A 12,057-nucleotide genomic window follows, 5' to 3' on the forward strand; every position below is an offset into this window, starting at 1 on the left:
GCCAACTGCTAGTTCCTCACTCCATGCCCTGGGGTGGATTGGAGACCAGGAGCATCCTCCTCCTCCTGGTCCAGAGAAGACCACAGGGCTCCCACTCTGGGTTGGCAGACAGACAGAGGAATCAGCAGAGTAGGACTTGGAGTGAGCATTTCCTACCTGCCCCCCTCCACACCTTTTGCCTGCCTTGGGAAAAAGATACTGGGACCCATGCTAGGTGTCTGCAGCTAGTGTTCGAACTACATACTGCTTCAGGGAAGTGGAAATATTCAGAACACATATTAGAAAAGAGCCAAGTGAGAGGTAACTAGACACAAAAGAGCCTGGAGAGATGCTCCTCTTCTCTTCCTTCCTCAAACTTAGACAGGCTGACGTGTCTGGAAGCCGAGCTAAGCACAGTCTGTGCCCTGCACAAGATTAGCTGTTAATCAGACTTGGAGGAGGGCTTCTGGATGATTGAGCACTAAACCTTCCAGCAGAGAGGCTTCTGGGAGAATCCAAGGGGATGTGGTAATGCATATATATGTGGGGACTTACACAGCTCTTCCAGCCCTGGGGTCAAGGCCAAGGCTGCAGGGGCAATTGGGCCAAACCATTATGGCTTCTCGGCAGGTGGCTCTGGGCTGTTCATCCCATCTGACAGGTAGTCGTCCTCATTATTCTGCTTCATCTTGGTTTCCAAAACTGTGATGCGCTGCTTGAGCTTCTGCTGGGCTCCTGTGTACTCGGCCAGCAGGCGGGCAAAACGAGTGTACAAGGTGTCCATGTTGGTCTCCAGCTGTTCTAGCTTCTCCTGCACATCTACCTCCATGCTGGCTGCCACCTCATTCTCATCCAACAAGCCCTCCTTCATCAGAATCTCCCGGCCTCTCTCCTCCAAAACCCTTTTGGCATCAGGGTACTCAGTCACAGCTTCCATAAGATCATCCTTGGACAAGCAGAACAGATCAGAGTAGCCAAGACTACGGATGTTGGCTGTGCGCCGATTGCCCATTTTGCTGCCCTTAATATTAAGGATACTAATCTCTCCAAAGCAACTCCCAGCCGAGAGCAGGGCATACTGAGTGACACCATCATCAGCCACCACTGCCAGTTTTCCCTCCTTGATTATGTACATCTCCTTCCCAATATCCCCCTTGCGGCAAATGTAGTCCCCAGGGCTGAAGACCTGAGGCCGGAGCTTTAACACCAGTTCCACCAGCAGGCCAGCCTCACAGTCCTGAAAGATGCGCACTTTCTTGAGTGTGGACAGGTGGACGTTGATGGCTATCTCAGCCCTAAGCTTGGCTGGCAGGTTTTTGAGGACTTCCCGCTCATCCACACTCTTCTTATTGGTCCACAAGTAGTCAAACCACCTAATGACCTTGGCTTCCATCTCCTTGCTGACCTTTCGGAACTGCATATAATGTTTGACGGCATCAATCTTGGCCTGGAACTCAGCCCGGGTGGCATTCATGTTGGAGATCATGGAGCCCACATTTCCCACGATGGTGGCAAAGATGAGGACACCAATTAGGAAGTCAAAGATGACAAACAGGTACTCCTCGTCCTTTACAGGGGGTGGTGTCTCCCCAATGGTGGTGAGGGTCAGTGTAGACCAGTAAAGGCAATAGATGTACTCCCTAGACAGGTAGCCATACTCAGGGTCAGTGATGTTGGGGTAAACCCAGGTGTCCACCCCAAAGCCGATGGACTTGGAAATGGCAAAGTAGATGCAGGCATTCCAGTGGATGATGACCAAGATGTAGAGGACCAGGTTGCTGATTCGGAAGATGTTGGGGTAGCTAGTGCGTGTCTCAGTGCGGTCAAAGAACTCAAACATGCGGGCAAAGTGTAGCAGGCGGTTGAAGCGCACCTCAGGGTTGTGGATCCCCACAGCAAAATAGATCAGGTCTGTAGGGATGATGGAGGCCACATCCAGCTTGAACTGCATGGTGTGGATGTAGTTGTCCCGCAACTTCTTTGTGTCTCTCACCAGTAGCCCCTGCTCCAAGAAACCTAGTGGAGACACAAGCCAATGTATATCACCTCTGACTTTGTACCTTTCCCTCCTAATAGACTAACGCTCAGGAAAGAGCATATGATCACTGAACCCTGCTTCCCAAGGAGGGTATAGGAGGCTCACACAGTATAGCTGGCCGTAAGTATCTTCAGAGATTACCCCCAGATCCAAAACTCACTGAGCATGTAGGGAAGTTGAGATTCAAAGAGGGAAAGGCATCAGCCTGTGTCCCAGCCAGATAGTTGAGGCTAACACCATGCCAAGGGGATTTCCTGAGAATTTGGATTCAAGCCTTTGGACTCACGGGTCATGCTCCTGCCTGTGCATCCCAGTTATCACTTACCCGTGCGCAGTCGGATGAAGAGGTCTGCAATGTAGATCACATCTGAGACGTAATCCAGCACCAGCCACACTATGTAGTAACCTTTCTGCAGGTCACTGAAGCAGGCTCTGCAGGAAGACAATGCTGGGCTTCACCCTCGAAGCCATCCAACGACTCCTGAAGTCCCCAAACTGATTGCCCACCGTGAGCAGGGCTTGGGAAGGCCACCAGGGGCACTGATGAGTCACAGTCAGTCTGCTGCCCAGAAGACATGGATTCACAAGCAACTCCTACTCCAACCCTTTTTATACATAGACTTTGCTGAGCGTTACTTGTCTATCTGACCCACTGGACTGTGAGCTCCACGGAGACAGAGACCACCTCTTAGTCATTACAACATACCTGGTGCCCCACGTGCTAGCCCAGAGCACCTCCTAGCCCAGGATTCAAGTGCTCAACAGAAGTGAGTTGAATGAAAAATGAGTCATTGGAAGAATGCCCATAATACACAGCTGACTAGCCTCCATGTTTGGCTCTTCAACACACACCTACTGAGAACCCAACATGGAGCACTGGCCAACCCACCCGAGAGAGAGTGGTAGCTGGTCTTAGACTCGAGGCAGTGGGAATGAAGAGAGGTTGGAGGCTGCAGGAGAGTGTTAGGAGGAATTGAGTCTTGCTGCCTGGGTGGGTAGGGGACACAGGAGAGGGCAGAGGAAAGGACAGAACCCAAGATGACTCAGTGAGTATACAAGTCAAAGGTAGGAGCAGTTAACTCTGACTACTTGGTTACACTTCGAATGAAACCCAGCCCCCCCCCCCCCCCCCCTGGTGCACAAAGCCTGCAGCACCGGCCTGCGCCTGCCTCTCCAACACTTTACCTGCAGTCCTCCAGACCCTCTCTCATCACTCAGGTCTTAGCTAAGGCACCACCTTCTCAGAGAGGTCCACCCTGACTGCCTTTTCCCTTGTATCAGTAGCTCCCTGCCTCCAGTCCCTGAATTTGGCTTCGGCACTGGTATATTCAGGTTCACTGTCAGTGTCCCCACGAGCCTGCAAGCTCCAGGAGTGCAGAGACCATGCGTGCCTTGTTCACAGATGATCCCCAGCTCTGAGCACTGAGACTGGCACCCATTAGGTGCTCAGTTAAATCTCTGGTGAATGAATTACTGAGGTAGTGTGAGCTCTGTGTCCACAGCTGGACCAGGTTGCTCGGGCCACCCCCTCCCAGACCACTTTCTGCTCACCTGGCCACCAGTAGGCACCAGTTATAGAGGACAGGCAAGGCAATGAGAAACAGCCAGCGGTAGTACCAGTCCCCAGCTGGGTCCAAGACAAAGAGTTCAAACTTCTTCCTGAGGAGACACACAAAGACAAGGCTTGGGAACCAGCTCCCCTATGTGGCAGCACCCTGGCTCCCAGAGGCCAGAGGACTGAAAATGCAGTGCCTTGTGGGATTCCCAGGGTGATGCATGGGTTTTCTTAAGGCCTCATTTATGAGGAAGCCACAGCCTGGCACTGGGCATCTGACTAGAGCTTGGTGGGTAAGAAACAGCCTTCTTCTGATTTTGACCCTACATGGGCCCGTTGACTCTTGTGCCCTCTGGAGGCCTCTTGCCGAGAGGGTGCATGAGGGAGAGTGCTGTCGCTGAGGCAGGCCTTGGGCCCCAGGGAGGGTCTTACACAGCATGGTGATGAGGGCTCAGGGCAGGTCCCCACATCCCTCCTGGGAAGAGAGAGGGGCTCTGAGTGAGTGTGCTTCCTGCCCATTCCCGCTGTTTGGTCTGGCCTCCAGCTCCCGAATCACTTTTCCAGATGCCGGGTCCTGCCTTGGAGGGAGTGCTTTTCCTCTACTGGCCAGAGGTGGGGAATGTCGGCCTGGCCAGACATCCCCTGTCGCCTACTCCTTCCTCAAAGAAGAGGCCCTCCAGACCTGCCATCTCTGGCCTCCCACTCACTCTGTCATGCTCACTTGTTTCGGGACCTCCTCCCCACCCTCCACCAGCCAGGCAGCCCCCAGCACGGCCTCTTCACACTCCCACTCTGCACTCACATGGGCACCAGGGTTGACATGGGCTCCACAGAGCTCTCTAGTTGCACCCTCCTCTGCACCCTTGGCTGAGTCCTCTTCCCACCCACATCCGCGTGCCCTTGCCCCTTGCTTCCTGAGCAGCAGGAGGACCTCTGTGAATCGGTGGCGAAGGTGAGAGGAGCCAGCAGGGCATCCCACGGCCGGTGGGCCACTGGCCATTAGAAAGCCTTTGGGCACAGACCAGGGAACATTCTAGAGTGGAAAGCACAGCAGGCCTCCCTGGCTGTGGTCTGAGGAACCCCACCGAGCCCTCCCAATGCCTGCTTGGGGCCCTTCCCGTCCCTCAGGCTCGACTGCTGTACTTGCTGCCTTCGCCGTCCTTGTCGCCTTTGCCGTCCCCTTGCTGTGTTGTCACGGTGTGGAGCTCAGGTCCCCGGAAACGCTCAAGGAACGAGTCAGGTCTGGGCTCCTCCTCACGGAAGTTCCTGTTAGCCCACTCTCTGAGGACTCCCACCAGGCGGGCAATCCTAGAGCAGAGAGAGGGAGCGTGAGGCATAGAAGACCTGCGCTTTGGAGAGAGGACCCGCGCCCAGGACAGGGGAAGAGGCTTGGGCATGACTCAGCCCAGCAGCCTGAAGAGGCCACTCTGGGAAGACTTCCTGTAGGAGGTGCCATTTCTGTCTATTCTGAAGAACAGACATGGGGTCTCTGGGGCAAAATGGAGATGGTGCTGAGGGAGGACAAGTCAGGAGAAAGCTTGCTTCAGGCTTTCTGATTTCTGCATGGAGCCCTCCACCTGAGCCCCTCTGCTGGGAAGACAGTCTCCTCCTGACACTGCCACAGACAAGTCTGAAGAGAAACCTCCACCGGCCCCTCCAAACTTGCTGACAGGAGCCTCCTCTAGAGAGAAAGGTTGAGCTAGGACAGGGCTAACAGGGCTTCCTAGAGGTCTTGTTAGAAAGGCCCCTGGGACCAAGAGGACTCCAGGATCTGAGAGGCCCCATGGGAGGAAGGGGATGGTAGCAGGGCAGTGGTGAGACCCACCTGCGGAAGCCACCCCTCCTCTGCTGGGGGGCGTCCATCTCTGCCAGTCGCTGTAGCTCTGAGGAGGTGTCATCATCGGCCGCAGACTGTGGCCTGCAGAGGAAGGAGCAGAATTGACTGAAGCCTTTTTTTGTTTGTTAGTTTGTTTCTGTGCATGCTTCATCTCTTATTAGCCCTCTCCCTTCCTAGAAGATACCTAGAAATCCCATGGTCCTTTTAGAGTCTGCACTTGAGCCAAGGACTGTTTACTCTGTGACAATGAGGCAGAGCTGGGAGGAAGTAGCAGGCTCAAGGCCATCTCTGAAATGATCCAGCCTCAACAGACTCACCGGCTGCTGGCCCTGTGGTCATCTTTGCCATTGGCCTTGATGGCAGGAGGGGCACGGTGGTTGTGGTTATTGGCTGGGGAGCTCTTCACGCCATTGGCTTTTTCTGTCATCCTCCATGTACAACCAGGACCCTCACCTGCCAAGGAGAAGCCCAAAGAAAGTTCACAGAAGACCCCAGTACCCACATAAGAACCTCAAGTGAGCACTGAGAACAGCACCAGGGCCCAGTCGGCAAACCCCGGCTCCCCACAGTATTGCTATGGTGGTACAGGGCAAGATGCTGGCACTCTCCCCGCCCTGACAGGTTATTTAAAAGGCAAACTGTGCTAAACTGCAAGGTGTGTTTCTTTTCCTTTTACCAGAATGAATTCTCTGACATGTGAACTAACAAAGCTAAAACAAAACAAACAAAAACCTGTTTCAGCCATCTTCTGGCGGCCCTGTTTACAGCTCTCTGGCAGAGACTGAAGCTGCTGAGCACCTCCAAACCAGTCACTGCCCCCAAATTCCTGCCCCATGAGAGGAGATGTACCTCCTTGGCCCACAGAAGCTGCCACCTGCCTGCTCAGCTCTCTCGTTGTCCTCAGGTGACAGTCCTGCCTCTCATTGACTTCTTCACCAGGGCCGTGGACTCTGGGGGCCCTTCCTTTAAGCTTCAGTCACATTCTTTCAAGCACCCTAAAGCTGAGGAACGAACAGTGGGTGGAGCTGAGGGTGAGACGAGAGAAGGGAGAGCACCCACGGGCTCTCTAAGAAGTGGTACAAGTGAATACTTTCTCCTTTGGGCTATGGGGAGCTTTGCAAGGGCTAAGCAGGAGCATGACAAAGACAGTGTTATATTAGAGAAAGAGCCTTCTGACTGCTAAGTGGAGGCTGGTCTGGAAAGAGCAGAGAGGTGGAGGGATGTGCAGTGGAGAAGTCTGGAGAAGATGATACAGATGAAGCTCAAGAGAAGGAAGAAGCCATTGGGGGATGGGGACTGAGGGAGAACAAGTGGGCAAGGTCACACAGGAAGAGCTCTGGAGAACCCCAACATTTAAGAATTGAGCAGAGGAGGAGACAGCCACAAAACAGACCAAGAAGGAGCATCCTGAGAAGGAAAAGTCCAGAAGAGAGACCTGGTGTCCCATGTGTGTCTTGCACAGGGTCAGGGAAGTGGGACAGCCCTTCCCCACTGAGGCTGCCCTGTCAGATTTGCTCAGAAAGGATGAGCATACCCCACGGATGACCTGTGGCCCCAACTGCTGGAGCTCCTACTGGAGCCCAGCCTTCTTCATCTTCGGAAGTGGTCCGCATGGCGACAGCAGGCAGTCAAGCTCTGCAGTGAGTGGTAATAACAAGCATCCTCAGAGCCTCTCACCTGCTGCTCCCTGTGGGAACGCGTCACCGGGATGTTAATGAGGGCACCTCAGGGACAGGAACTGGCATCCCTGTGTCCTCACTTGGACCCGAGAGGTGGCCAACCATGGTGACAAAAAGTTCCAAGCAATGCAAACAAAACTGGGGCCACCTGCACTAAGCAGGCTTTCAGGGCTGGCCTCCTGGAAGCCTGAAGCCGAAGAGGGGCTGGAACACAGGCTCAAGAGTGGTATTCAGTAGAGACCTGTTCAGTGGCTGAATGGCTGGGGTGGAACAGTGCAAGTAATGGTCCCATCCATGGCAGGGGTGTAGAGGACACTAGTGTGGGAGGCGGGACCCGGAGTACAGAGTGAGCTCTGCTTATAGGAAGAAGGCAGAGGAGGCCAAGGCCAGGCCAGGTAGGCTGCAAACTCCAGGTGGAGGACTCGGGATAGCTTCTTGCTGATAGAGAGCCAGCATCAGCCCTGTTTGCCAGCACTCAGACCCCTCCCATCCTTCCTGGTCATCTGCAATAGCAGTGGCCCTAAGCCTACGAGGGGGGCAGCCCTGGGGGCACATGACAAGTCGTATGCCCTCTCTGAGTTTCTGGCACCAAGACAGATTCCTCTCCCATGATCCCTACTTCTTCTCTGCCAGAAACAGGCTCTTCCTTCCATCTGGCTGCCACCCACACTGCCCTTCAGGAGAACTGCCCCTCTGGCCGCTCATGGGGAGCACCTGGGCGGTCAGCTATCCATGGCCCACAGGTAGCTAGCTAGGCCAGTGCTTCTGGTCTACATGCTCGCTCCAGAAAGTTCATCTAGTCCCAGGCTTCAGTTACCACCACGTCCACACCCAGGCATCTCTTCCAAGGTGCCCACTCATCTCTCCAGTCTCTGCCGGGCATCTTCTTTTTTGAGGTGCCTCAAACTCAACCTAGCTAAAACTCAGCTTGACACCTTCACCTACAAATTGGCTTCTGCTCTAATTTCCCCACCTCAGAACATGGCCTACCCTCAACCCAGTCACCCAAGCCAGAAAACTTCAGTCACCACCTCCAAGCAGTTTCCTTCTCAGTTGATTATCCCTTCTACAAAGTGTCAAAAAATCTTTCCATTCACTGCCCTCTGTCCCCAAGGCCCTGGCTTAGTCTCCACCTTTCCAGTCACCCTCCAGGCCTGGGGTAGCAGTCTCTGACCAGCCCCATGCTCAATGGGGTCTGGACTGGAGGGGAAACGTGGACACCATCAGGGTTGCTGGCAGTTCAAGCTCTCAGAGGGGATAAGCACTCTCGTAGCATAAGAGCAGAGGAGGAGGCTGAAGGGAGAGTTCTGAGGAGATTATGGAGGACAGGCCCCAGGAGAAAGAGTCTCAGGAAGGGAGGAGCCTGAGATGAGAGCTGGAGCGGCTGTGTCAAATGCTAGGGTCGTCGCTGGCCACCTCATCAAAAACAGAGAGGGCATGTTTGCAGGGTTTCTGATTGAATGGTAGGAGGTGAGGAACAGTAGATGGGGAACGTAGCTAACTCTTTCTAGAACATTGAGGGAGAGACAGTAGGAACTGGGAGATGTAAATTTGTAAACTTTTTGTGTTGCTATTATTGTTACCATTGTACAGAAAGGACATAGGGAAGCAAATGAAAAGGTTTGAGGAGGGATATGATAGACAGTGAAAATATCTGTGCTCATAACCCCAGTTGGTGCTACTGGTAAAGAACCTGCCTGCCAGTGCTGGAGATAAAGAGAGGAGAGTTCTATCCCTGGGTCAGGAAGATCCCCTGGAGGAGGACATGGCAACCCACTCAGTATTCTTGCCTGGAGAATCCCATGAGCAGAGGAGCCTAGAGGGCTACAGTCCATGGGGTCGCAAGGAATCAGACATGACTGAGTGACTTAGCACACACATAACCACAGTTAGGGCTGGAGCTCATGAAAGATGGATAGAATGGGTGGGTCCAGGGAACAGAGGATGTGAGAGGTGACTTAAGAAGAACACGGAGCAGAGAGGCTGGATGAACAGGTCGGAAAGGCGAGGAGGTGACAAGCAAACATGTTAGATGCAGCTAGGGAAGAGTGAGAGACAGGTGAAGAGGCTCACTCATGCCAACCCCCAGCATTCTCAGCGAAACAGGAAGGGTTTCATCTTCAGAAGCATCAGGCTGCAGTAGATGCACTGGGGAAACCAAGCAAGTGCCCGTGCAGGGCTAAGCTGCATGAGGAAGACAGCAAATATAGTTGTTAAAGACAAGAGATGGACAGCGAAGGTAGATAGGAGGGAGGCCTTCAAACCAAGAATGCGTGCATGCATGTTAAGTCACTCAGTTGTGTCCGAGTCTTTGAGACTCTATGGACTACAACCCACCAGATTCCTCTGTCCATGGGATTCTCCAGGCAAGGATACTGGAATGGGTTGCCATTTCCTTCTCCAGGGGATCTTTCCAGCCCAGGGATTGAACCCATGTCTCTTTATGTCTCCTGCAGGTTCTTTACAACTAGCGCCACCTGGGAAGCCCCAAATCAAGAGTAAGGCACCCTATTTCCACAAAAAACCCAACATCAATCCTGGTCACTTCTGGGCCTCTTTTCTCCTCATTCACAAGTTGAACATCCAGCCCAAGACTTTTACAGAAACACCAGCCTGGTCCCAAGAGTCTCTCACACCCTGGCTGAAAGCATTCTGAGGCTGATTCCTTCAGAGATGTTAAGACCAGGAACAGAAGAAACAAGTTAGAAATACAGCCAAGGCTGGAAGCCAGCCTACTACCTTCCAGTCTGTGGCTCATTCAAATCTCACTGCTGCCCAGTGCCCTTTTATTCATTCATCCATCTCATGCATATGGCCAAGACACCTGCTGTGCACCAGGCCTCCAAGGGGCTTGGGTGAGAAAGATGAGTCTGCAGAGTATCTGACCTCAGTATTTCTCCCAGAATAAAAGGGAAATCCATGAACACAGTTCATCCTCAGAATCAGTTTTCTGTCCACATCTACTGTGTTTCTCAGCAGCATTCGGCACAGTTTAGACACTCTCACCTTGAAATAATGGATTCCATGCTCCTGATTCTCCTCCTGCCTCACTGGCCACTTCTTTTTATATATATATATATATATATATATATATATATATATATATATATATATATATATATATCTTTCCTATTAAGGATTTTTATTGGAGATAGTTGGAGATAAACAAAATATAACATCCTTAATGTGGAAAGTTTTTTGCCACAAGTGTGCCAGAGTCACTGGAGAACGTGAATTGAAATTTTATATTTTCTGTAAACCTTCATCACCTTTTTTTGTAAAAACACCTTTCACTGGCCACTTCTTAGTGCCCTCTGATGAAGCCTCCTCCTCTTTCTTAGTTCTAAACTTTGGAGTGTCCTGAACTCAGTGTTTGAGTAGATGCCTTATCTTTTCTTTCTTCATCATTTCTTCATTTAGTCTTCTGGCTTTAAACATGTCTGTTTACTGATGACTTGCAAATTTCAACACCTGTCCAGCCTCTCTCCTGGACTCCAGTTTATCTCCCTGACATTACCATGTGAATAGACATCACAGGCTGAATATGTCCCAAACCGAATAGCTGATCTTTCCCCTCAAAACCTTATCCTCCAATACTCATCTGCATCTCAATAAAGGTGATGCTGTTCTCCCAAGTCAAAAACTGACAAGGACCTACTGTATAGCACAGGGAACTTTAGTCAAAACTCTTATATCTTATATGAGAAAAGCATCTGAAAAAGAATGAATATATGTTATATGTATCACTGGTATTGCTATATACCTGAAACTAACACAATATTGTAAATCAACTCTACTCCAATAAAAATGTTTTAAAATACCTTAGAGTCATCCTTCACTCCTTCCTTTCTTTCATACCTTCTGTTGCTGTTGCTGCTAAGTTACTTCAGTCATGTCTGACGCTTTGTGACCCCATGAACTATAGTCCATCAGGCTCCTCTGCCCATGGGATTTCCCAGGGAAGAATACTGGAGTGGCTTGCCATGCCCTCCTCCAGGGAATCTTCCAGACCCAGGGATTGAACTGGCATCTCCTGCATTGGCAGACGGGTTCTTTACCACTAACACCACCTGGGAAGCCCCTTCATACCCTCACACCTATGCAATTCATCTGGTTATATGCAATTCACATTGTCTCTACCTTCCAAACATACCCTGTATCCAACCAGTTCTCACTGTCTCCACCATTAACACTTTAGTCCAAGCTACCGTCTTTTCTCAGTGCCTGGCATATGATAGACGCTCAATGAATATTTGCACTCTCCCTGTCCATTACTCCATCTCTCTACTTCTGTTACTCAGATTAGACCTCTGCTATATCAATTTGTTGATTTTAAAGGAGTATATCACTGTTCTGCTTCTGAAGAAGATGGAGTAACAGGGGTCAGATATACCCTCCAGAATGAAATTCATAATGTGTTGCAACCACTTAAAGTTTACCAAGTATACAAATAATTTCTCCAAAATAAGGATGAAACTACCAACCAAAATAAACCCAGAACTGACACAAATACAAAATTACTAGGCAGGGGTATTAAAACAGTTAATACAACTGTATTCCATATGTTCAAAAGTTTACATAAGGGTATAGAATATATGAAAAGACCCAAATCAAACTTCTAAATATGAAAACTATAAACTATGAGATAAAAAATTTACTAGATGAGATCAACAAGAGATCAGCTATTTCACAAGAAGATATCAGTGAACTTGCAAACAACACAATAAAACTATTCAAAGGGAAGCACAAAGGGGGGAAAAAGGATCAGAAAAAGAAAGAGCAAAGCAGCAGCAAATTGTGGGAAAATTTAAAGTGCCTTTAATAGAGGTGTAGTTGAAGTTCACAAAGGAGGGAGAGGTAGAAAATGTATTTAAAGACATAATGGCCCAAATTTTTCCAAATCTGATTTTTTAAAAAACCACAAATCCACAGATATAAGAAGCTCAATGATATCCAAGAGCAAGAAGCA

The 12,057-nt window shown here is 50.6% G+C and overlaps 1 protein-coding gene across 1 annotated transcript; it reads right to left on the reverse strand.

Annotated features, from left to right (window-relative positions):
* Positions 1-592: 592 nt before the first annotated feature.
* Positions 593-5,836, reverse strand: CNGA2 (cyclic nucleotide gated channel subunit alpha 2). Its single transcript, XM_020903114.2, has 6 exons — positions 5,727-5,836; positions 5,398-5,490; positions 4,716-4,880; positions 3,569-3,676; positions 2,343-2,449; positions 593-1,995 (listed from the first exon to the last, which is right to left on the reverse strand). The coding sequence occupies exons 1-6, from the start codon at positions 5,834-5,836 to the stop codon at positions 593-595; spliced, it is 1,986 nt and encodes a 661-aa protein (XP_020758773.2).
* Between the last annotated feature and the right edge of the window lie 6,221 nt (positions 5,837-12,057).

The sequence above is a fragment of the Odocoileus virginianus genome, unplaced genomic scaffold, assembly GCF_023699985.2.
Source record: "Odocoileus virginianus isolate 20LAN1187 ecotype Illinois unplaced genomic scaffold, Ovbor_1.2 Unplaced_Scaffold_13, whole genome shotgun sequence".
In the NCBI taxonomy this organism is placed as follows: Eukaryota; Metazoa; Chordata; class Mammalia; order Artiodactyla; family Cervidae; genus Odocoileus; species Odocoileus virginianus.

Bases quoted from the DNA above. Each gene is read 5' to 3' on its own strand.
- CNGA2 (XM_020903114.2), bottom strand. From the start codon at position 5,836: ATGACAGAAAAAGCCAATGGCGTGAAGAGCTCCCCAGCCAATAACCAC. The intron at 5,491-5,726 runs GTGAGTCTGTTG...CTTCCTCTGCAG, and splicing joins GACCACAGGGCCAGCAGCCG to GCCACAGTCTGCGGCCGATG. The intron at 2,450-3,568 runs GTGAGCAGAAAG...GTCTTCCTGCAG, and splicing joins TGGTGCCTACTGGTGGCCAG to AGCCTGCTTCAGTGACCTGC.